Source organism: Myotis yumanensis, unplaced genomic scaffold (genome assembly GCF_028538775.1).
Source record: "Myotis yumanensis isolate MYYU_CA2020_CCGP unplaced genomic scaffold, mMyoYum1.0.hap1 SCAF_4, whole genome shotgun sequence".
In the NCBI taxonomy this organism is placed as follows: Eukaryota; Metazoa; Chordata; class Mammalia; order Chiroptera; family Vespertilionidae; genus Myotis; species Myotis yumanensis.
In genome coordinates this window covers 6,218,657-6,244,746 of record NW_027223755.1, presented here as the reverse complement: position 1 = coordinate 6,244,746, position 26,090 = coordinate 6,218,657, and the positions used below count along the sequence as shown (strand labels likewise).

At 39.6% G+C, this 26,090-nt stretch overlaps 1 protein-coding gene across 2 annotated transcripts in view; it reads right to left on the bottom strand.

Moving 5' to 3' along the window:
* The window catches only part of FYB1 (FYN binding protein 1), a 136,197-nt gene that overhangs the window by 30,085 nt on the left and 80,022 nt on the right, over positions 1-26,090 (bottom strand). For both annotated transcript variants that reach the window (XM_070411795.1, XM_070411796.1), the window contains exons 3-7: positions 11,446-11,602; positions 4,281-4,327; positions 2,726-2,745; positions 2,266-2,297; positions 1,310-1,430 (exon numbers count right to left, since the gene is read on the bottom strand). In XM_070411795.1, coding sequence (XP_070267896.1) covers positions 1,310-1,430; positions 2,266-2,297; positions 2,726-2,745; positions 4,281-4,327; positions 11,446-11,602 — 377 coding nt within the window. The remainder of the gene's footprint in view (positions 1-1,309; positions 1,431-2,265; positions 2,298-2,725; positions 2,746-4,280; positions 4,328-11,445; positions 11,603-26,090) is intronic.

Genomic DNA, 26,090 nt, shown 5'->3' with positions numbered 1-26,090 from the left:
TGTGAAGTCCTAGTCTTGAGAAACGTTTGAGTTCATATTTAGTGGTATGATTCCCACACACTATATTTTTCTTACTAAAAATGTTATTTGGATGAATGAGTGAAGCAATGCAAAATTGATCTCTCCAAAAGAAACACAGGAAAAACTTCACATAATTCCTTCAAAACTATAAGCTCTCTCTTTGTGTGTTGGGAAGACTTTCATTTAAGAAATTAATTTTTCATATATTCCACTTGAAAAATACAAATGTTGGAGCCATACATTCTGGAAGAGTAAAATGTTTTACTATTCACATTGTAATCCTAATTTTACTTACCTATAGTAAGATTTTTAAAAATTTAATGAGAACTTATAATAGATACAGTGCTTTATGTGCACTAATTTACTTAATTCCCCAACAAACATGGATAGCTGGAATTTGAATCTACCTCTCCTCAACTGACTAAGTTTTACATTTTCCCTGCACCATGTTGTCGAAGTTTAGTTTTAATATAATAAATATACTGAGAAGTTATATATGAATAAAATTTTTACAACTCAAACTATGTAGTAACTATTTTAGGGGAATTCAATGTTTATAGAAAACTATATGAATCCTTTATAAAGTAAAGAATAATTTTGTAACTCACCCTAAAATATAGCTGACGTACCAGACCCACACCAGATGGGCCATGGCATCCAAGATGGTGAAGCCAAGAGAAGAGAGCAGGCGACATAGTGTTAGTGGTAGTAACAGGTGTCACACATCAGAACCAGAGATCAGAGGAGACAGAGGTCAGACATCCAGGTAGATGAAGAGGGCTGAGAAACAGCTGGTATCAGAAGTCAATGTGTACATATGCTTAAAAGCAAGGCACGTCTAGACTTTGGCAGGTAGAGTAGCTCATAGGAACTTTTTCATAAGACAGTGTATTTATGTCTTCTTCTGGAGACACTTGTGTCCCTTGCACCACTATAATACATGCCCCAGAGATGTGTGTGGTCCCAAGCTCATAGCATAAGTAGTTTAATACGGAGTGTGTAAGGAGGAGAGCCACAATGGGTTTGAGTTAACTGAGTATTCATTCACTCAGTCAACAGATTTCCTGGGTGCCCACTAAGTATAAGCCACCATATTTTATTTGAATTTTGTCATATTACATGGGATAAGGGAGCATATTGGACAAAAACAAGTCTGTTGTGAGGATAGTTACTCCTTAGAAAACAACTAATTCTCCAGCCATGTAAGGTTTCAAGACAGGTGCCCCTTTTGTGTGAAAATTATAAGAAGAGGTTACTCTTTTCTACCTGTCAGCAAGCACACTCTTACTTTAAACTTCTTCTTTATCTCTTGTTCTTTCTTTTCTCTCTCCTTCTGTTCCTTTTTCTCCTGCTCCAATCTCTTCTTTTCCTCCTTTTCCCTTTTCTTCTCTCGTTCTTTGGATGCTTCTCTGTGGATAAACATTGTTAGGCTGTTTCAACAGCCGCAGGCATTGATGTGATAAGGCTCACTATCCAGAGGGGTTTCTATCCACAAGGGAAGATAGTATCTGAAGTCACATGAAGGTAAAAAGCCAAGGGGGAGGGGGGGGGGTCAACATTCCTGGATGTGTGATTGTTCTTAAAGCCCGCAGGAGGCACACAGAGAGGACTCCTTCCAAAGGCTCTGCTTTCCCTACAGCCTGTGCAACAAGGGAAGGGACTGTTTCTAAAGGTGCTCTTGCTGCTTGTTGGAATGTCTCTCCCTTCGCCCCCCGCCCCTCCTCCCACCCCTCTCGTCCATGTCCATGCACTCACAGGTACAAGAGCACACACATGGGGTCTATCTAGACTGGCAAGATTCTAGTCTCTCTTCCCGCCTATGTGGCTCAGTGGTTGAGCATCGACCTATGAACCAGGAGGTCACAGCTTGATTCCTGGTCAGGGGACATGTCTGGGTTGCAGGCTTGATCCCCGGTAGGGGGCGTGCAGGAAGCAGCAGATAAATGATTCTCTCTCATCATTGATGTTTCTCTCTCTCCCTATCCCTCTCTTCGTCAATAAAATTACATTAAAAAATATTCTGGTCTCTCATGCAACAGCGTTTTAACAGAGTTCTCTGTGAAATCTTCAGACAATAAAGACTCTGTAGTCCTTTGTATTAAAATAAAGGTTACCATTATATGTCAGTCATTTGAACAAAAAAGCTTTCCCCACCTTGTGCTGAATATCTATCCATTCTCCCACCTACAAATCATTCTATTCATCTTAGAAGAAAAATATCATGGTAAAAAATGCAACTCATACATGTCTTCATATGTTTCTCCATCACTTTCTTCCTGTCAAGAAAACATGAATAATAACTAAGCTTAATTATTAAAAAGGGGAGCATACACACATTTTCATAGATCAAGCACTTAGCAAAACAAACATAAATTTAAGTGTATGTACATTTGGCTTATTTAAAATATTTTTTTTTCCTTTTTAGAGATAGACCATGAAAGTAAACCCCAGAAGAATTCATTTTATCTCCTGCTATGTAATTCAGACTTAAGTTTATGTTCAGTGCCACAGAATTCCTATGAGTCAGAGTACCAATTGGTATTTAATGTCTCAAGCATTTTAGATGAACTAAGATCATAAATGGGAAAAATATCTTTACTCGTAAGAATTTTCATTTGTTAGTTTATACTAATAAAAAATGAATCGCAATGATTATTAAATATTCTAGTTCCAGCAATATAATATGAGAAGGAAAAAAACTGACCTCATCTAGATTTCCAGCACCTAAAGGGGTTAAAAAAAAGAATGAAATTTATCATACTGTAATTAAGAAGCACTTTAATACAGGATTACTAGATGTAATATAATATTCCAGATAGTTCATAATCTAACAAAACTTACTAGTATGTTTTATCAAAGACATAGAAGTACAAAATAGAATATGTGGTTTAGATCCTTACTATGGCTTTTTGATACTTGTCATCTAATTATAAAATCATTTCATTGGCTTTCATAAGATAATGAAGACACCCTTCATTCTCTTTATGAAAGGCACGCACATGTGCTCTGGGGCATCTCTGGAATAAAGGTATTATCAGAAACTCACAATTAGTTTTCTCTTTTTGACTTACTTTTTCCCAGTGATTTGCTTTCATTATCAAACAAATCAAGTTAATTATATTTTTTTAAACAAGATAATTTTCCCCCTAGAGATAGGACTTCTTCAATAAAACTTATAAAGCTTAAATTATAAGGTAAAAATTAATAATTTTTATTGTATTAACATTTATATGTTCAGTGAAGGACAGACTGGGCTAAGTTAATAGACTATGAACAGAATGACAGAAGGTATTTGCAATCTCTGCAGCTCACATGGGATTAATATCTGGAATACAAGAAACTCCTCCTACATGTCAACCAGAAAAGGACAACAACCCTAAGAAAAAAATGGTCAAAGGATATAAACCGGCAACTTCCAGATGAGGAAACACAAAGGCTAATGAACAAGGGAAGTACTCAGATCAACAGAAAGCAGAGGTAGGAAAATGAGGTATCATTTTATACATGTAAGACTGGAAGCAATTGGAAAGCTGAATAATACCATGTGCTGGTGAAAGGTAGGCATCTTGGAACCTTCCTGCCCTGCTGATAGGAGTGTTCACAGATGCAGAGCTTCTGGAGAGCCCTCGGCTCCCACTCAGTCAAAACGAACACACCACAGCTTCGGAGCAGCCATGCCACTGCTGGGTAAGTCTATCTCCATAAAGAATCTCTCAGAGGTCCACATGGGGGCAAGGAGGTGCACAGAATTATTATTTGTTGTACTAGTGAGTTGGAGTAAAATGTAAAATGTGAATGCATAGGATGCATACCATAGAGTACTTAACATGCATACCATGGGGTACATACATGGAGAACGTATGCAGTAGTTAACACCAACGAATTAAATATAGTTCATATAGCAGCATGGACGGGTCTTCCAAAACACATGATGTTGAGTGAATAAAAAAGGGATCAAAATGAGCTCTAACATAGTATTCATGTAAATTGAAATATATACACACATACAACAGTGTGCAAAGAATATATACAGACACATACACATTAAATACATTAGACTATTTGTCTCTGGTAAGGGGAAGAGAGGAGAGAGAGTGGGTCATGTTGATAAAATGAATAAATCAATAAAACTAGAGAAGGGACTTGCATGGATCAATGATGATGCTGACGCCCCATTAAGAACCCTATGAAATGATTAAGTTAAACTTCTGTAATATGTGGTAACAGAAGGATAAATGAAACTCCTTTTTGCCCCTTACCATCAAAGTGCACGGCACCATCTTGATTGTCTTCATTGACGGGGCTTCTGGAAACAAGAAAGAAGAAAAGGTGAAAATAGAACCAGTCGATGCTCACCTTACAGTAAAAAATAAGAAAAGATAAAAATTATTCTCTTTTAATTCTTTTCTCTTTAATGTCTGCTCTGATGAAAAACGTCAGAAGTCGCTAGAATAGGCTTAGCCCTATATCTGTGCTGCAACTGCTGCCAAGAAATGGAGCACCGGGAGCCTGAGCACAGAACTTTCCGTGTCCACAGTGAGCACATTGCTTCAGGGCAGCAACAGGTTTTTTTTTTGTTTTGTTAAAACAGCACTATGTCAATCATTCAATTCTGGGATTCTGAAGGCATTTGCTTGGTTTATGGTATAGAAACCCAGGAGAAACCAAAGGACTTGTATGCATGCATATAAGCCTAACCAATGGACACAGACAACAGGGGGGTAAGGGCATGAGTGGGGGACTAATGGGGGGATAAGGACACACATGTAATACCTTAATCAATAAAGAAATTAAAAGTCAATAAATAAATAAATAAAAGTAAAAAAAAAAAAAAAGAAAAAAACCCCAGGAGATTTAGTTCTAATCTTTTTAAAAATTTTTTTTCATGTATTTTTTTTTATTGCTTAAAGTATTACAAAGAGTATTACATATGTCTCCTTTTTTTTTCTCCCCTTGACCTTCCCCTGGCCTCCCCTACCCCCCCAGTGTCTTGTGTCCATTGGTTATGCTTATGTGCATGCATACAAGTCCTTTGGTTGATCTCTTGCACCCCCCCCCCCCCCCCTTAAATGTATTTTTATTGATTTCAGAGAGAAAGGGAGAGGGAGAGAGAGAGAGAGAAACACCAATGATGAGAATCACAGATCGGCTGCCTCCTACACGCCCCCTACTGGGCATTGAGCCTGCAACCCGGGCACGTGTTCCTTGACCGGAATCAAACCTGCGACCCTTCAGTCTGCAGGCTGTCACTCCATCCACTGAGTCAAACCAGCTAGGGCTAGTTCTAATCTTTGACTCCTTTCTCTTTTCCAAGCTTACTCCCCTCATTTGTGGCTTGGACTCCAAGATGCTTCATTTCAAACCACTTCACTCCAACTGCTCTATACAGTTATTAATGCCTGCGCTTGGCAAATCCCTAATTATTTATGGAAGATCTAAATTTTCTATTTTTATTCTCCAGTTGATTAGCATAGCTGGAGAAAATCGCCACTTTATTGATTCTGGATATTACAAATAATTGACATTTGATCTCGACTGTACCCTCTGCACTATTCTATAATCTAATTACCCTTTCTTTCTAGTCAACCCTCTCTTGCATCTAGGTCAATGGCAATTCACCACTTTCCTCTCCTTCTCCCCTAAAATCAGGTGACCTTGTTTCTTACTTCACTGATAAAATAGCAGCTCTTGGGTATGAACTCTCTTAAGAAAATACATTCTGTAACCCCCCCCCCAAAACAAAACAAAACAAACAAATGTCTCTCTCACACTGATGAAGTCAGGTGAGCCAATGGCAGAGCATGACTAATGCGTCAACTCTCCGATCCGGAAGAATTGAAAGCATTTGTAATGAACAAAAAGGTTATAATAGCAAATTCTTACTTTTCCTCCAATTTTAGAGCCCCCCTGTCCCCCCGGCCCCCAGAAGAAACCCAAACCAAACCTTACACCGACTATGATGACCTTAGGAAAAGAACTGTTTAACCTTTCCTTTTCCAACCTCGGTCACTTCCCGTTATTTGTTATTTCTTCTTACCTCACTTTTCCTGTCTCATTACTATTAATAACCATGCAATGTGCTTTGTATACTAAAATATTCAACCATTGGTTCTGTTTTCACATGAACAATTAGACATACTGTGAAAACTATCACTGAAAATTTAAAATAGCACAAAAAGCGCGTTACACTAAAGCTGTTGAACACTGAGCATGAGAAAGATGCTCTTTAGTTCCCCTCGTTGTCTGAGGAAAACAGCAGAAAACACAGCTGAGTTCTGACCACTAGGTGGGGAGACAATACAATTTAAAATACGATATAACTTTGGCCTCCACGACTTTGTTTTTAAAGCTCTTTATTCTTTCTAATTTTCACCTGCCTCCAATCTCTTCCACTCTTGTGGCACCCTGACCTGAGTGAAATAATCACAGGTGACTTCTGGGGAGCGGGCAGGTGAGAAAGGCCACCCTGTCTCCTGAAACCTTTCCTGGATCCGAGGGAGAGATGTGTCTCCTTGCCCTGGGCAGTGAAGACCCCACCCCCGTAAGCCTCACTAGTCGGTTCTTTCCCTGGAAAGCCGGTCCGCACCCGCACCTGAGCACCAGTCCCACTTGCTCTAGTCCCTGGTTCCGGGAATGCTTCCCTTTCGTTGCCATTATTATTTCCCCTCTTCACGGGATCTTTCTCATTAGTATACAAACATTGTTCTTTCTTTTATTTTGGTTAATCCTCACCTGATGATATTTTTTCTACTGATTTTTAGAAAAATAGTAGGGAGGGAGGGAGGGAGAAGAGAGAGAGGAGAGAGAAACATCAATGTGAGAGAGACATATTGATTGGTTGCCTCCCAAAGTGCTCTGACCTACAAGGACCAGAGATCAAACCTGCAACCCAGGTATGTGCCCTTGATCAGAATCGAACCTGCAACCCTTCGGTGGGCGGGCCGATGCTCTAACCATTGAGCGCACCAGCCAGGGCTTTTATTTCTTCCATCTTAAAAAAAAAAAAGTACAAATCTTAATTCCGTTTTCTCACTAGTTATTGCCCCATTTCTTTGCTTCCGTCTTTTTTTCATGCGCTGTCTATACTTGAGTTTTCCAGTTGCTTTCCTTTCTTGTTCTTTTAAAGCCATTTCTTTCTTTCTTTCTTTCTTGATTAAGGTATTACATACTTGTCCTTATCCCCCCCATTGCCATTTTAAAGAAGCCTGTGTCCCCACTACTCCTGAGACTTCCACCCACACTGGCCCTCGCAGCCCACTGCTTCCTCCTGGGGAACACTACCTTGTTTCTTGGGTTTTTTTTGTTTTTGTTTTTTTTGTGTGTGCTTTATTGGTTGTTCCTTTCTATTCTCCTTTCCTGCTTTTTCCTTCTCCTAGGACCCAGGGCTTGTTCCTTCTCTCTAGTTATCCTCACTCCCTTAGGGACCTTAACAGTCTTGGGACTTTAAGTGTGGAATATGTGCCTCTGACTCTCAAATGTGTATTTTTACACCAGAACTCTCTCTCTCAGACTCATCACTCTTATACCCAATTGCCTGCTCCACGTCTCCACTCGTGTGTTTAAGAGACACCTCAAGCTTCACATAGCCACTCCCTCCTGACCTTCCGCACCCCAAACTTGCTCCCCTGCAGCCTCTCCCATTTCAGTTGATGGAGACGTCATCCTCAGTGTTGCTCAGGCCAAAAGCCTGGGAGCCATCTTCCATCCTCATTTCCTTTCACATCCCAAATCCAAATTGTTTCAAAATATATTCAGAATCTGCACACCACCCTGGTGAGACGCCCCTCTATGTCTTGCCTGCATTTCTGCGATATCTGCCTAACTGCTCTCCCTGCTTCCACATTCGCCTGCCGTCTCATTTCCCTTGCTCTACTCCAGCCAGTTACCTCCTTCCTAGTCTTTGAACATTCTAGGCCTTTGCTCTGTCTTCTCCACTTAGAAATGTTCTTCTCCACTTAGAAATGTTCTGCTACAGGTGTCTGCACATCTAACACCCTCACCTTGTTGAGTCTGAAGTGTACCTTCCAAAAAGGGAGCCACCCCCACATGGTTGAAAGTTGCAACACACTGTCCCCATTCCCACCCTTGCACTACACCACCCAACCCTGCGCTATTTTCCCCCACAGCATTCAATGTTTCCTAACATACTATATCCTTTACCTGTTTGTTATTTTTATTCCTTTGCTCTTTTGCCCCTGTCTTATGTGGGCAGGGGTCTTTGTTTTATTCACTACTTCCTGAACTCTTATTACAAAGGCACAAAGTAGTGGCTTAAAAAGTAATTGTTGAGTGAATGTAAAATAATCTATTAGCTCTTGACTCTCAGGGTGGCCACTGATTGGAGATGGGAGGAATGGCATTCGCAGGCCAGCAGAGGGAGCACCAGGGAACACCTAGGTGTGTGTTTTGAAGGGTGGTGGTGTGAAGAAAAGCACAGAAACACTCATATTTTAAAATTTTACTTAAAGAGTTTTCCGTAAGTTTCCCTCTCACATTAAATGTAAAATTTTGAGCCAGACTATCAAGATCTATTTTGCTTTCATTTCCTCTTTGTGTCTTATCTAGCTTCCTCTACTTGGGGGAAAGTTTCTAACCCAGATATTTCTTCATTTTGGAATTTACTTGAGCTCTCTGATGAGAGCTTAGAAGTTCTCACTATATAAAAATATTACATTATAGATGTCCTTTAGCTTTCATTTTCCCTATCATCTTCATCTGACAATTAACTTTCAGAAGCTCCAAATACATAGGGTGTCCCAAAAAATGGATACACACACTTCAAAAAATTATAAAGGCGGTATTTATTAACATATATTTCATTTTCAAAATTGAGCTATTTTGGGGGGACACCCTGTAGTTGATCTAGGCAATATAACTTCTAAGACTCTTATTCCTCTCCATCTTTCTTCTGAGAGTATGTATTTTGTGGAGTTGGCAACTCTTAGATGAATCAGACTTTGTAATTAGAAGTCCTTAATAAGATGGAAATAGGGGTAAGGTAAAGTTGATTACAATTGGTGGCTTTTGCTATTATTTTCATCAAATAAGAACTAGAGCCTGGCTGATCAGCAGGTCCTTTTCAACTTTGCAAGAATTCCCTGCAAAGCTGGGAAACTGACCAGCATCCTTACGAAATAGTCGTACAGGTTACCAGGCTGTTTTTAAAATCCTTTCTTCCTTCTACAATATTTTACTCCCCACCCCATCATAATGGATTCCAGGGAGTAGGTTAGCACAGCAGGCCCACAACTACTATTTTTAGAAGAATCTGCTACCAACGTTGGCCCTTGGCCTGTATCTGGAAACACAGCTTCTAAAGAATTCCCTCCACTGATATGAAAAGCTGCCTAGTTGTAAGAGTGCTTTGCTGTGTCTAGACCAGTGGTCGGCAAACTGTGGCTCGAGAGCCACATGCGGCTCTTTGGCCCCTTGAGTGTGGCCACGAAGTTTCAATCGCACTGTACGTGCACACCCGCACGTGGTATTTTGTGGAAGAGCCACACTCAAGGCGCCGCAGTTTGCTGACCACTGGTCTAGACTATATGAACACTGTGATTAGGATGAACGGCTGCTTCTTTTAGAAATCTGGCACTTTGGTAGTTGCTAGGTAGCAGGTGCCTATATGACCAGCTTTCAATCAAAACTTGTCTCTACTAGGCTTTCTGGGGAAGCAGCATCACGGGTGCATTGTGTTTTCATAGTCTGTCCCCAGCCCTAGAGCAGAGTCCTGCTGTGATAAACCTGAGCCGTCAGCACTACCTGTGGTGAGCCCTGTGAGTCCTTTCAGTAAATCATCACACATATGGGGGCTTTGGGGGCCTCCAAACAGCAGGAATAGTGCCAAATACTCCTTTTCACATATCTTTGATTGAGCTATTATGTACCAGTCTCCATGTCTTGTAAATATTCAGGAATTCATGCTCAAGCTATTTAATACAACCTCTCACTGGAATTACACAGGACCCAGGAGCCTGGCTGAAGCCAGAAGCTGGGGTAAGGTCACATCATAAAAGTCAAAAGTACTAAGTTCAAATCAAGTGGGTTAACTTATCAAAGTAGGAAAGAGATTAAGAAAAGGACACAGGTTGAATACATATGAAAGGAAAGTAATTACATAGAAATCAGATGTATCGAAGAACACATATTAATTAGTTATTTTAATTAAACTAATATTTCTTTAGCATTTATATGTTAGTAGGCAGATGGCTTGCATTCTTATTTGGTAACTGTTTGGAAGGGTATTCAGTTCATCTGAACTCATGTCATTGGCCATAGAGAAGATAAAAGTCACTTATGTGCTCTAACACCTTCTGGTGACTGCCTTTGAATCTTCCCAAAGCGTAATAAAGTGAGACATAGTGGAGGCTACGCATGACTAGCATGTTTCCAACCCCTGCTCTAAATTGTAATCATCAACATTTAAAGAAAGCTGTCAATCAGATATTATTACTAACAGGCTCTATTATACAGATTACGGATATTAAGACTTTAAGTGCAAAGAACATCCATCTGGTAGGGGATTGAAGTGAAGAAAAAACAAACTGCAGCTCAATATTACTTACTTGTGGAAAAGGAGAATCATGGGAAGCAATTCTCTAGAAGAACGAGAAGATCTAGCCTCACTTGCCATAAAGATCCATGCTTGCCACAGTCTGAATACTTCAAATAAAAAATCCCACAACATTTCATTCTACTCCAACCTTCCACTTGCTTTTTCCTCAACCAGCTATTCTGGTAAATCACAAAAAAAGAGCCCCTGTGTAACCACCCATGTAGTTCTGACATTTCTAAAATGTGCCCTCTAAGAAAATTGAAGCTTGAATAAAAGTTTCCTAGGTTTTTAAAACAGCTCAAAAAATGAATGATGAGAGAAAACTTGTTTTACTTTGGACTCAGACTGACATTGGCTCAGGTTTCTGCTCTATCCTTGTGTGACCTTGGAGACGCTATTTAGCTTCTGTAGCGTTCTGTTTCCTCATCTGTGAAATGATGATAACACGAGTAATTCATTACGATTATAGGGACTGTATATGTAAAATGCCTAGCACATCATAGGCTGTCAGTAACATATGGTAGTAGTGGTGGTGCTGATGGTGATAATGGTGGTGGTGTTGGTGATGATGATGGGGAAAAGGATGGTGGTGGTGCTGACCTGAAAAATGCTTCAGAACTTTAAAAAAGGCAGTAGAAATTTTCTCCCGATGAATGCTTAAGAGAAAAAACCACTGTAAAAGCAGGTAAACAAGAGTTGCTCAAGGGTGTGGAGGTATGAGAGCAGATGCTTAGACATTCTTTTTCCCTGTTAGCTGTCCACCTCTGTGTCCCCAGAATTTTACCATGTAACCCTCAGCATTCAGCCAAGCACCTTTTGGAAATCTATGGCAAGAGACTGACAAAGAAATGACAAGATAACCTTTTACTTACTTTAGATCTAAAGGAGGTTTAATGTTTCTGGGAGGTAGACTTGGGACTGGCGGTTGTGTTGGGTGAGAAGCTGGCAATGGCGGTTGGCTGGCCGGATGGGATGGTGGAGGTGGTGGTAGGGAAGCTGTTGAGTAAGGCGTTTGGCCTTTGCTGGTACCTAAGAAGTAAAACAAACAATACCATGAATTAAGACAAGTCTTCAAGATACAAGAACTGGTTATTCCAAGTATGCAGAATTGAGAATTTTAAACATAAAAATGTAAGAAATGCATCCTAAGTTGAATTAATGCTTTAAAGAATCTAATATTCCAAGTATTATAGGACATGGCATTTTTAATGTCCTATTTCTTCTACTTTTTCAACCTTAATGAGGTATAATTGACAAATAAAATTGTAAGATATTTAAATGTACAACATGATAACTTTGTACACCTATATATTGTTTAGGAGTCCTCCACCCCCGTGGAGTTAATGAACATATGCAGATGAAACTTAGAAGTGTGCCGCTTCTGTAGATATTACATTGTGAATGGGATAAAACATTCAGGAAACATTTTCCCAGGATTTGAAAACTGTTACACAACTCAGCAAAGTAGTCACTCAATTACTGGAAAGTGAGTGAAGGTCTGACATATATCTTTGTTGTTTCACATTTGTCTTGTTAACATAAGTGAAAATATTAATCAACATCCAAGTTAGAGCTACACTCGTTCATTAACTGCAACCATAGGTTGGCTACAGATGTAAAAATCAACACTGGGCTATATGGAATTTTCAACGAAAAGTACTGTATATTTTATTACCGGTATTTTGTGTGTTATACATCCTTTATATCAATACAATTTATTATATGTATGTATGTAGACATAACACACCTACACACGGTTTTTCCTGGAGAACTTGTTCCACATTTGCCAGCATACCATTGATTATTTCTAAAATCTGCCTGGCTTCCATTGGCTAAGTAATGAATCGAATCACTTGTCTCTGTATCTCCAGCCTTGGCTTGGACCCTCGTCCTCTTTGTCAATCCCCGATTCACTTTCTGATTTCATATCTTATGCTTAGGAATTATACACGTTGCCTGGTTTTCCTAAATGTAGAGTTTGTATTTTGTGTCCTTCTTGCTTTGGGGCAAATTTTTGAAAGGCAAAGGGGGTGGCCTCTTGAAAAACATTTTTAGTTTCACATGTCTGAGCATTAGTGAGGTCATTTTTTTCATCTTTATAACCATTTTAATTTTTTTTCTTTTTTTTTCTAAATATATTTTATTGCTATCCTACAGAAAGGAAGGGAGAGGGATAGAGAGTTAGAAGCATCAATGAGAGAGAAATATCCCGATCAGCTGCCTCCTGCACACCTCCCACTGGGGATGTGCCCGCAACCAAGGTACATGGCCTTGACCAGAATCGAACCCGGGACCCTTCAGTCCACAGGCCGACACTCTATCCACTGAGCCAAACCTGTTAGGGCTAACCAGTTTCATTTTAATGGTATTATCTGTTCAAATCCTTTGCCTATTTTAAAAACAGTATTTGCTTTTCCTTATTTGTTCACAAAACCTCTTTATTAAGGATCTTAATTGTTTCGCTTCTTACATGGACAAACTAAAGAGAATAATTTGACTGCTTTGGCTCCTGCCTCTGCCTGTCCATAGCAAACAAACAAACAAACAAACAAACACAAACTAAAAACAAAACAACAACCCTAAACCTTGCCACAAACAATCAAATCTTAAAAATCTTCAAAACCTTTAAAGAAAATGTAGTACTTAACTAAATTTCCTTAATGGTCAATGGCAGTGTTTTCAATGGCATATTATACAAAAAGCTTCCCAATTCCTTTTAGATATTTCCACCTCTCTCCAAAGCTCCTCACTTGTGGTGATTATTAAGAACATTGCCCTCTCTCCTCACTGTTCCGGTCCTCCTCCTGGAGCGCTGAGATTGCTCAGGCCCCGCACTCCGGACTCCTGCCAGGCGCAATCCTCCCAGCAGGAGCTCATCTCCTTGGCAGCTGTTTTGGGGGAGTTGAGGTAGAGAAAATTAGTTCCCTCATAAGTCAGGTTTATAAAAATTCCTAACTGAAGATATTTTCATTGGAAATAGTGTATCAATTTCATTTTTGTCATAAGGTCAATATTTTGATATATGTCTTTTCTCTACATCTAAATCAACAAAAAAATTCTTTTATATATAATTTCTATCACTTAGAATTACATTTAGAAAGATCTTTCCCACCCTGAGAACATATAATTATTCACCTTCTTTTTTCTTCAACTTCTCCAGTATTTATTTATTTATTTACATTTAACTTTTTAAAACTATTAGTAATTTATTTTGGAGTAAGGCCTGAGATCAGGATCTATTTTTACGGTTTTTATTGTTATTGTTGTTCTTAAATCATTTAGCAAATGCCCCAGCCCCATTTATCTAATAAGCTATTACTTGCTGATTCGAAATGCCTCTTTCATTATGGAATAAATATTTACCATCCTATTGGGTTTGGCAGATGAAAATAGTATCTTGTTATTTTAATTTATAAATGATGCGGTTTGATAGATTCAGAAGTGATTTAAAAGCTGTACACAAAGAGAATAAGTGACTGTGAGTGGATGTTATGAACCATGGCGCACATATGCCACTTGTGACATCTTTTCATGCAAAAACACTTGACAAGCAGGAGGTGTTACCAGATGAGAGCAATCTAAGGGCTGGAGGCGAGAAATTACAGACGTGGTTTGGGGAATTAGAAACACTACAAACTGACTTAACCCCCAAACCCACATGCTTGCTCACCTTTACAGAGATTTTCTGAGTGGGCCTCTGAGGTGGGCCCCACTGCTCTGTTTGCTTCCCTTCTCCCTTCCCTCACTGTCATAACTGCAGCTACCTGGAAAGAGCATGCCTGCCTTTCCCCTGGACTGGGAACCCCAGGGGTCCCCCTGCAGCTGGGGGCAGCCACCTGGCCACAGGCAGGGGAGAGCGTGCCTGAGAGTGCAGCGGAGCCAGAGGAAAGCAGGGCTGAGAGGAGCGGGGGGACTGGTTGGCTTCATGAGGCTCTAAGCCAGTTGTTTACCTGGCCTGTTCCTCACGAAGCTTGGGAGACACGTGCTACAGTCTTCCTAGGCTCCACCAGCATTTAGCTGTGAAACATTTGATTTTCAAAATCTGTGGTCACTTTCAAATATTACCAGGAATATATTTGCATGCATACAAAATAATTCTAAGAACAAGCACCTTAGTTTTTCAGGGGAACAAAAACAAGTAGACATCCATTACTGTAAGGTGATTGGCTCTAAAATCTCAATCTGGACTTTTTAAAAAGTATACCAACATGTAATTAGTAATATTGGAATTCTCAAAAGCAAACATCTAACCTGTTGTGATGGAAAGAGTGGGTGGATTATAACAAAATAAGTAAAAAAGAAACAGAAACTTTGAATCTATAGGAAATTTCTGATATTAATGATAATAACATAAAGTGATCACTTTTTTTTTTTTTTTTTTTTTTGGGCCAGGTACCATTCTAGGCATTTCACATTTGTAATCTTGGGTATATGTTGTTAGTTTGTTTCCATTTGATAGTTAAGTAAACTATCCAAGTTCAGGGAGTTTGTAAATGATAGAAGTTGGGATCAAACTCAACTGGAATTTGAATCCTAGGCAATCTATATATATATATATATATATATATATATATATATATATATATATATATATATAAAAGCCTAAGTGACTGAATGACTGGTCAACCGGTCACTATGATGTGCACTGACCACCAGGGGGTAGATACTCAATGCAGGAGCTGCCCCCTGGTGGTCAGTGTGCTCCCACAGCCAACATTCCATGGTCTCTCCCTCTGCAGCCAACCTCCCACCGCCCTGATCGTCCTGCTCGCCAGCCACCCCACCTGTGCACTGGGCCTCTAGTTTCTTATAATGTCTTTGGCCTCACTGCCATGTTCTATTGCTCCTCAAAGCAAAGAAATGGAAATTATTGGTAAGTTCAAATGAACATGTTAATATGCTCTCCTAGGATCCGAGTGTAAGCCCAGCTTTTCCAGTGGGTACCTTTCCTCTTAGTGGAATTTCATAAGACTTTTCAGTTTTAAGCAGAGCAGAACTGGCTTTGGAGAAGGCAAAGTAATTCTGAGGCACATATTCACACATATGGGTGTTTTAAATGTCAACTTTGTAATATATATCATAATTTGACTTTGGAAACCAGGTAGCAGGAAAGTAGACATTTAGGAGCTGGTAGAACATGGGTCCCCAAAGATGAATGACTGATGCGAGCTGGCAGGAAAAAAAAAAGTCTCAAGGAATGGAATTGAGGAATTTGAAATAAAGTCATTAAAGAACTTAGAAGATATAAAGTAAATAAAATAATGGAAACAACAACAAGCTTAGAGTTAGTTGGCATCAAGAATTGGAGATATAAAATTGAAAGGTAATACCCCAAACTGACCTATTTATGGATCTTATCCTCCAATGCTTAGGGGGTGTTGCCTGTGGGTTAAAAATATTGGACCTTTGCCCTAGCTGGTTTGGCTCAGTGGATAGAGCATTGGCCTGCAGACCGAAGGGTCCTGGATTTGATTCCGGTCAAGGGCCTGTACCTTGGTTGCAGGCTCCTCCCGGCCCTGGTTGGGGCTCATGCAGGAGGCAACCAAATCAATGTGTTTCTCTCACATCGATATTTCTCTCTGTCTTTCCCTCTCTCTTCCACTCTTTCTAAAAATCAATGGAAACATATCCTCGGGTGAGGATTAAAAAATAAATAAATAAAATAATAATAATAATAATAATAATAATAATAAAGTAAAATACTGGACCTGAAAAGACCACTTGGCACTCACTCCTTCCTCAAAAATGACAGAGTTGTGTAGGGGTATGGGGCCCACAGCAGTGGGGCAGAACTTGACTCTGGACAGTGCAGGATGACTTCGTGACAGTAGCGAATCAGGTACATTTGCCACCTAATGCCCACGCTCATCCCAAGTCAGATCCAGGAACTGTATTCCTGGGCATTTTCACAGAAGCTTAAGAGTTCGAGAAGGATGGGGGCGGAAGAAGCTCTCCTCTAGCATTCAAAGTCCTTTTAGCTGCTCTAATAAAATCGGCACAAAACAGATGAACAAGAGAAGGTAACCAAGTTTCATTACATATGTACGCATGGAACTCCACAGACACAAGAGGCTCCGAAACGGAAAGGTAACTGCGGTCTATGTGACATTCCAAGCTAAGGATGGGGTGAGGCCCCTTGGGGCTTCCGAGGGGAGGAAAGTCACTTCAGGACGGTAAGAAGAGCAGATGTTCAATCATTAGACGTTTGCCCTGCCTTATGGATCGATCACACAAAGTCATTTCTGATTCTAACTTACTGTGGGCGAGGCCCCTAGTTTATGTTCTTTAAAGGAGAGATCAAAGTTTCTTGTGCACCTGCAGGGTCTCAACTGCCTTCAGCTCAAAATAATTCACAGGCCAAAGTGGCACATGTTGGGGAGGCCTGTTCTGAACCCCTGCAGGGAGAAACTGGGTATTTTGCTAAAAAAAAGTCAAGTGGGAACTTGACTTAAGTTTTGCTGTAACATTGGAACTTCCACAACAGATGTAATAATTTTAATAATAAAATTCTTAACGACAATAAAAATGAGACTAATGGCAAAAAGCAAAAGAGAACTCACTGTGCTTGTGTTAGGGAACAGTTCATACTGGTTACAGAAAAACAAAATGAGGTGGGTTGGGAATGGAGGGAGAGAAATTGCAAAATCTTACAGACACGAAAAAAGCTCTGAAGGGTCTGGGAAGTTAACAGTCTCTGGTTCAAACTTTTCATTTCTTTAAGTTTGGAAGCTCAGAAGAGGCTTTGCACAAAGCCATATGCCTCGGCTCAGGCACACCCGGATGGGTGGAACTCCAAGGTCATTTTATGAGGAGGAAACGGCTAGGAGGGGCCCTCTATGAGTCAGCGGTACCAGGAGTTATCTGGCCCTGCCCTGAGGGTGACTCCAGATTCCCTCAAACACAGACTCCCCGAAGTGATGGCATTCTGTCAGCATCTAAAACTCTATAAACAGAAAAACAGAATTGAGGAAAAAGAAGGAATGGGGAGAAGGGGAAGGGATGAGTAATGAAGACACAATAAAGGCGCTAGTATACTCATAGAAGAAGGAAATTGCATTATTTCACAAGCTTTGCACTTTAGATTTTTCTGCAAAGCACATACTGGTTTTAGATATCGTTACATAACACTTCATTTTTTTAATTAATTAATTATTTATTTTTTAAAAATATATTTTATTGACTTTTTACAGAGAGAAAGGGAGAGGGATAGAGAGTTAGAAACATCGATGAGAGAGAAACATCAATCAGCTGCCTCCTGCACACTCCCTACTGGGGATGTGCCCTCAACCCAGGTACATGCACTTGACCGGAATTGAACCTGGGACCCTTGAGTCCGCAGGCCAACGCTCTATCCACTGAGCCAAATCGGTCAGGGCTGTTACATAACACTTACAACACAAAGGTCTGTGTGGATTCAGGAAAGGCATCTCCTAGATTCTGACATTTATGACTTTCGACTAAGAAGGTACCTGTAGTCTTCACGTCCCAGAACGCTAAGGAGCATTTGGAACTGTGGTGCTCCATTTCCTTCTTAGTCTCTGATTCCTTCACAAAAGACACTGCATCATATTGCTCTCGATTACAATAAATCCCTGACCCTGGGCCAGGCATTTCTAGTTCTGGTTCTGCTGGGATGCCTTGGAATTAGGCCAGGCATCAGGAAACGTGGACTTTATCACCAGCGGGCTTTCTGTCTTTGGCAAATACGTTAACCTTCACATGGTTTAATTTTTCCATCTATCCAATGGCAGGAATACGATTCCAGTCACTTCACAGGAGTCTAAGGATCAGAAGAGCTCATGTACACCAAAGCATCCTGAGAAGTTCGAAGCATTGTGTAAACAGGAAATATGATCACAGAAAGGAGTGCTGCAGATAAAATTATTACCAAGTTACCCTGACTTCAAATATTTTGAAGGCATTTATATGCTTATTTATTCATTGGGAATTACTATGTGCCTGCCCCAGAATTTAGACATTGAATTGGCAACTCGGAATATAGACTTTTAGTTTCTCTGGGCCTGGGTAGGCATGTAGCTATTGCCCATCCAAATGGGGAAAAAAGCTCTAGCTGCTGTATGGCATTTCTGGAGTCTAACTGGTGAATTCCACGTTAACTGATTTGTAAATCAGCCCAGGTGTACACATCATGGAACCCCTAGCACACTCACACTCACCTACACCTCAGGACCGAGTCTCGCGAAGATCTTACCACATGTGCTGGTGTCATTCAGACCTGATTTGACTCCTAATCTCATCCAGTACTGGCTGTAGGACACGGGACATTTATTTCCCTTCCCTGGGTTGTGTATGCCCTGCCTGTTACGATGGCACAACTGATTCCTAGCTTATAGGATGACTTTGAGAATCATACATAATATGTGCACCTGCCCAGCATATAACAGGTGATCTACTTATGAATCCCAAAGCCTAGAACTGTGTTCTCTATGGAACAGGCCCTTAATAAGCCTCTGAGGTCACTGTACTCCCATATGTGTAGAGGGGGTGAGATACTCAGACTTTTAATAACTTAAACTTTTTTATTTTAAACTGCCACTTGTGCCTGACACAACATGCTAATTCTGCGCATCTGCCCACTGTGTGGACAGCAGGCTTCTGAAGAGCCAGGGCGCTTTAAGTGCAGTGTGGCTGGCTGGGCTAACACCCAGCAGCCTCATGCTGTCCAGAGAGCTGTTCTTCATTGTGCACAGAGCACTCCCACGTGCTTTCTTATACTAATGTTCTTTTCTTTAAAATTCCCACAAATGACTCATTTATTTATTCATCTTCTTCCTGGTTAAACGGTAACCGTCTGAAAGCAGCTCTACTCTGCCAGCACCTGGGCATGGCCACAGCGCTGGGCATCTACATTCACAGCAGGGCATTTCCTTCTTTGTTGATTTAGACTTTCTTTTTCCCTTAGGAAAAAAAAAAACCGAACTTAAAATATTTTGTTACCAAATAAATATGTACACAGTCAAACATTCAATAAAAGAGGGAACACGGAAAGAAAACCTCACATCTAGATCCCAAACCCCGGGCCCCATCCCCAGAGACAACTGTTATCAAACTCTTATGTGTCTTGCAAGAAATATTCCATTCGTTTTTTATTTTTACACAAATGTAAAATATAATACATTATTCTGGACTTTGCTCCCTTAACTTGGTTTTAAAAAGAGATTGTTTTGCCCTAACCGGTTTGGCTCAGTGGATAGAGCGTCGGCCTGCCGACTCAAGGGTCCCAGGTTTGATTCTGGTCAAGGGCATGTACCTTGGTTGTGGGCACATCCCCAGTAGGGAGTGTGCAGGAGGCAGCTGATTTATGTTTCTCTCTCATCGATGTTTCTAACTCTCTCTATCTCTCTCCCTTCCTCTCTGTAAATAAATAAATAAATAAATAAATAAATAAATAAATAAATAAATATAAAAAGAGATTGTTTTATATTTTCACAAATAGGATGATCAGTTTTCATTTTTATTATTACTTTTTCCCAAAGCTGTGGAGTTCCCTATTGCATGGATTTACCATAGTTTTTATTTGGCAGGTCTCATCACTTATAGATATTTAGATTATGTTTTAATAACTTTGTCAAGATGTAATTTACTGGTTTAAAGCATATAATTCCTTGGCAGTATATTTACAATTGTGTGCCCATCATTATAATCAAATCTTAGAACATATGAAACACCATAAAACTAAGCCCTGTACCTATTAACAGTCACTCCCTCTCTCGCCCACTCCTCAGGCAACCACTAAGCTATTTTTGGTCTCTATAGGTTTGTCTGTTGTGGACATTTCATATTAATAGAATCATACAATATGTGGCCTTTTGCGACTGGTTTCTTTCACTTACTTGTTTTGCAGTTTATGTTGTAGCAGATATCAGTACTTTATTTTTGGCTGAAATATAGCCCATTGCATGGGTTATCACATCTATTTATCCATTCATCAACTGGTGGGCATTGAGTTGTTTCCACTTTTTAGCTATCGTAAATAACTCTGGTATGAACATGTTCGTTCGAGTCTTGGTGTGGACATGTTTTCATTTTTCTTGGGTATATGCCCAGAGTAGAATTGCTAGGTGACTCCATGCTTAACCTTTTGAGGAACTGTAGGTTGTTTCTTATATGTTTATAGTTTTGGATTATTAGACAATCACAATTATAAAATTATTCTTGTACTTATTCCTTTGACCATAAGTGTAAATGTATCTGTAGGATAAATTCAGGAAAGTGAACTTGATAGTTCAAAAGAAACCAACAGGAAACATTTTGGTAAATAATGCCAGTTAGTGAGACTTGTAGGTCTTTTAGCCCAAAGAATACCTGTGTTACCATAACCCCACCAACATTGTGCATTATCATACTTTTTTAGTTTTAACAATCCTGATGGGTAAAAAAGAGATATGACATTTCAACTTGCATTTCTATGTTTAAAAGTGAGGCTAAGGATCTTTTCATACATTTTTAAGACATTCTATTTGTGTGTGTGTGTGTGTGCGTGTGTGCGTGTGTGCGCGCGTGTGTGTGTGTGTGTGTGTGCGTGTGTTAGTTAAGCAGCTGAAAAAATGAACATTGTCTCTTTTATAATTGGGATTTGATCTAATATAGAATATTACTGACAATATAGGCATATATTTAGGTCAAAGTAAATTTCCAGAAGATCCTCAGCAGCCTTCAAAGGTAAGAACTTGAAACTTCTGGGTCACTGGGTTAGAAAATCTAGTTTTACAGAATTTTTCCTTGCCTTAATTCAGAGTTCTCTGTCTTTATCTTCAAAGGATTTGTAAACTCATTGTGGATGGAAAATTTTGAAAACAAATTTAGTAGAAAACAAAGCACTGCAACGATATTAGTAAGAAACCCTTTGCTTTGAAAGCAAGTTGCCAAGAAAATGTTGATTAGCTTAGAAGAATCCATCAAAATGGAAAAAGAAGTAATACTGAAACATCAGTTTTTGCATATAGATAATCAAAGTTAAGATGAAGGCAAAGAAGTAGAGATCAAAACATACATGATCAATTAGAAGAAACTAAGTAAAGAAAGGCTTTGATCACTAACTTAAATTTCCCCATCTCAAACGGAACTTCAGCCTTCAATGTCTCTGAATATTTAAAAACCCAATAACTTTGCTGGCTATCATATAATTATTTGCATAATTATATGTAGTCATGAATGATTTTATTTATTTTCAATTCATAAAATAACATGAAACTGAATTAGGCAGTATTTTGACAGACAATTTCTGACTTTTGAATCTTTTATTTTAAAAAAGTGTTAAGTATTATTTTAAAAAGAAAAAAGTGAGGATGTAAGAAATGTGTTTTTTTGGTCAGATGCTCAGAGCTTACAGAGTGCCTCTTTCTGGATCCATAATAGACCATAATTGGGCAGGAGATAATCACTGAATTTCTTTTCTTCAAATGCTAACGTTGTTTAAAAGTACACTAATAACTTGCATGGGGAGGAAAGAAAGCACTAGAACTCGTTTTAGAAACATCCTCAGATTTACTGATCCTTGTGTTGGAGAAATAGTGAATGTTTTGGGTGAATGAATACTTTTCTAACAAAATCAATATAACCCAGAATTAAAACATCAATGAGCAGAGAAGGAGTAAACATAGATGCTACAGAGACAATATCACAGCTCAGAAGATGGGCAAGTAAAAATAGATGCTCCAAACTCAAGTATCCATGGAAGCCAGGCAGGAACCTACATTTTTATCCTGAGCTGAGAGTGTGACTGGTGAGCAGATTAATGCCCTGCCTCAGTGGGGAGATAAGAAATGGGGGGTGGGGTGGAGGGAGGTTACTACAGGGTTCCTGCCATTGTAAACATGTGAAGAACAAATCTAGATTTTTCTTTAAAAATCTTCCCATTTTTGCCTGGCCGGCATGGCTCAGTGGTTGAGTGTCAACCTATGAACCAGGAGGTCACAGTTCAATTCCTGGTCTGGGCACATGCCTGGGTTGTAGGCTCCATCCCCAGTGTGGGGCATGCAGGAGGCAGCTGATCAATGATTCTCTCTTGTCATTGATATTTCTTTCTCTCTCTCTCCCCCTTCCTCTCTGAAATCAATAAAATATATTTTTAAAAAACTTCCCATTTTTGAATGTTGACAACTGAGACAACTAAATAAAACAAAACAAGTAAAACAAAAAAAAGACTCTGCACACCAAACAAAACACATTTATGCTCTACATTAATCTGAGTGACGCCTTTTTTTTTTAAGTAAAGGAAGAGGAAACTGCCATAAAGAAACAGTTTATTAAGGGAAATTGCCTCATCATAGGTTCATCCGGAAAGCCGGTTTTTTCCCCCTGTTAAAACAATGAGATTTTAAGGGGGCGCATTAGACCATCACAGGCACAGGGTTACAATGAGTTGAGAAAAGAGAACCAGAACTGCCAGCAAGAAGCCAGAGCTTCCTGCAGCGCCCGCACAGAGGACGAATCACTGGACAGGCAAAGTCACCACAACCCAGTGTCGCTGTAAGAAGCACAGTTGTGTGGACAGACGAGTGGAAGAGAAGGTAATCGGTTCAGCTAATGTTCACACTTCTGTGACAATGACTGTTATTGTTGTTGCTTTTTTTGCAAGATCATCTACGCAGAAGAAAGGAGGGACCCCGAGTCAAGAGACAGCACAAAAGTGTTAGATGGTAAATGGAGGCCCTGAGAAGAGAAAGACAGAAGAAGGGAAGGGCCAGAAGAGAAAATATAAAAACTAAAGAGAAGCTCCTACTAGAGTTGTGATCTCAGGTCTCTCCCTCTTCCTTCCTTTCTTAAAAAAAAAAGTATTTTTAATTACACAAATAATATACTAATCATTTCTGGAAGAAGTTTTACAATACAGATAAGTAACATTTCACATGGCTTCTCACTCCCTATTGCCCTCTCCTTCCCAGAGGCAGCCTCTGTTTATCTTTACTGAACTTTTTCTACAAAGTTACTCACCTCTGTTCATATGCATAGAAATATCTGATTAAAAAACTAAATATTCCTGTCCGCTGAACATTGTATTTACATATACGGAGATCACCTGATTCTCGGGAACTGTGGCCAAATGTTTTGGGTTTGTCTCCCCGCCTTGATTTCTAACACTACGGCCATGAACATCCCCTTACATGCTCCTCTGTGTACATATGGTTGGAGATTCCTAGGAGAGATTCCTACAAGTAGGGTTGCTGAGATGAAGGACTTGCACACTTTCTGCTCACAGAGTTTCTGTGAGATTGTCCTCCAGTGGGGCTTTGGCCGTGTGGACTTGCCAAAAGCTTCCCTCCTCCTATCTTCTTCAGGACTGGACATTTTAAAAATCATTTTCTAATTTTACCAACACAATCACCTAATCTTGCTGAGCCTTTTTTTAACCTGTAAAATGATATAAATTCTACTTCACAATAACATTATGATATTTATGTCAGTTGACAAGAGTGCTGATTGCAAGGACCTAGCTCACAGTAGATACCCCATAAGCATTCATTCCCTTCCTTTATTACAGATTCCTTAGTGAGGGAAAATATAGTCAAATTGAGTGCAATTGCATAATTTTCTTATGGTGCTGTTAAAACTTTGCAATTAGTAGCATGTGTTTAATCACTGAATAAATTCACCTTTTAGTCCATATTCATATTCTATTTTTAATTACAGTTTTCTAATTAGGAATATTTCTTTATAGTTCAGCATTACTATGTTACTATGTTCAATGTTGTAACTCTATTTCCCACTACATTTCTTTTCTCAATCAAATGTACATAGCAATCATAGAAAAATTTTTAAGGTACCTTTACCCAAAGATAAAATATTAATAAATTTTATAATATAGTTATTTAAAAGATAAAATATTTTATATTTTAGAAACCCCAACTGAAATAGGACTCCGAGTTTCTGAAATGAATCATATTTCAGACTCTTATTCAGTTGTCAGAATTCACCTCTTCATACACTGTTATTAGGCTGATTATCACACTGAGGTCTGTTTAGAGTGCTTGAGAATCACTTGGGTTTACTTAATAAACAGGTTCTAGAAACCACCCTTAGAGATTCGGATTCAGATGCTTTTGGGTAGGACGCAGAGGTCTGCCTTCTGATGCTGATTTTTTCTTCTTCTCCTTTATTTATTTTTGGTAATCCTCACCTGAGGACATTTTCTCATTAATTTTTAGAGAGAGTGGAAGGGACAGGGAGAGACACAGAGAGAAAAACATCAATGTGAGAGAGAACTATCGATTGGTTGCCTCCTGCAGGGCCCCAACCAGGGTCAGGGATCGAACTTGCAACCAAAGTACATGCCCTTGACCGGAATTGCCCCGGGGACCCTTCAATTGGCTCTATCACTGAGCCAAACCAGCTAGAGCTCTTCTCCTTTAAATGAAATAGTACAATTCCAGTCAGCTAATGCTAGTATTACTGATCTAGTAAAAGGTTTAGCTTAAGGTATAAAAAGATGTTTTTAAGATGAATGCTTAAAGAGAATTAAAAAATAACCTGGAGGTAGCATTTATTCACATTTGTCTATTATCATATAAGATAGTGGTTATTGAAGCATAAACCCAGCACCACCAGCAGCCCAGCAGCCTGTGAGTGCTTACTGGAAATTCACATTCTCAGGCCCCATCCAGATCTACTGAATGAGGGACACTGGGGCCGACAATCCTGTTTTAGTAAGCCTTCTAGGTGATGCTGCCGCGCTGAAAGTTTGAGAATCACTGGTGTAGAATAAATGGGGGATACCTTGTCGTATTTGAAGGCCAACATAAAAATGTAGAAGGCTGTGAAGAGACTGGTAACTTGAAGTAGTCATCAAACTTCTAAGCTGTGCAACGTCTTGCCTGAAATGTACAGGGTGGGGCAAAAGTGGGCTTACGTTGTTCATATGGAACATAATACAAAAATTAATCAATCATAATATAAGAATGAATGCTGTGTTTTGTGTACGCACAACTGTAAGTGTACTTTTGCCCCACCCTGTATTATTATGACAACCTCTCCTTGTTCAGTCTTAAAGCAGGGATTGTTTATTTTTTAATTTTTATATTTTTAAAGATTTTTAATTGATTTTTAGAGACAGAGGAATGGAGAGGGAGAGGGAGAGAGAGAGAGAGAGAAACATCCATGTGAGAGTGAAACATCCATTGGCTGCCTGCTGCACGCCCCCTTCCTGGGACCAAGCCCGAAACCCGGGTAACTTTTTGGTGCACTGGGTGATGCCTAACTAACTGAGCCACACTGGCCAGGGCAACACATTTTGTTTATTTTTGACCCTCAATTAAAATGTACCATGTACTAGCTGACACTTTAATTAGTACTTCATTCTTTTTTTTTTTTTTTAAATATGTTTTATTGATTTTCTACAGAGAGGAAAGGAGAGGGAAGAAAGTTAGAAACATTGATGAGAGAGAAACACCGATCAGCTGCCTCCTGCATGCCCCCCACTGGGGTTGTGCCTGCAACCAAGGTACATGCCCTTGACCGGAATCGAACCCGGGACCCTTGAGTCCGCAGGCCGACGCTC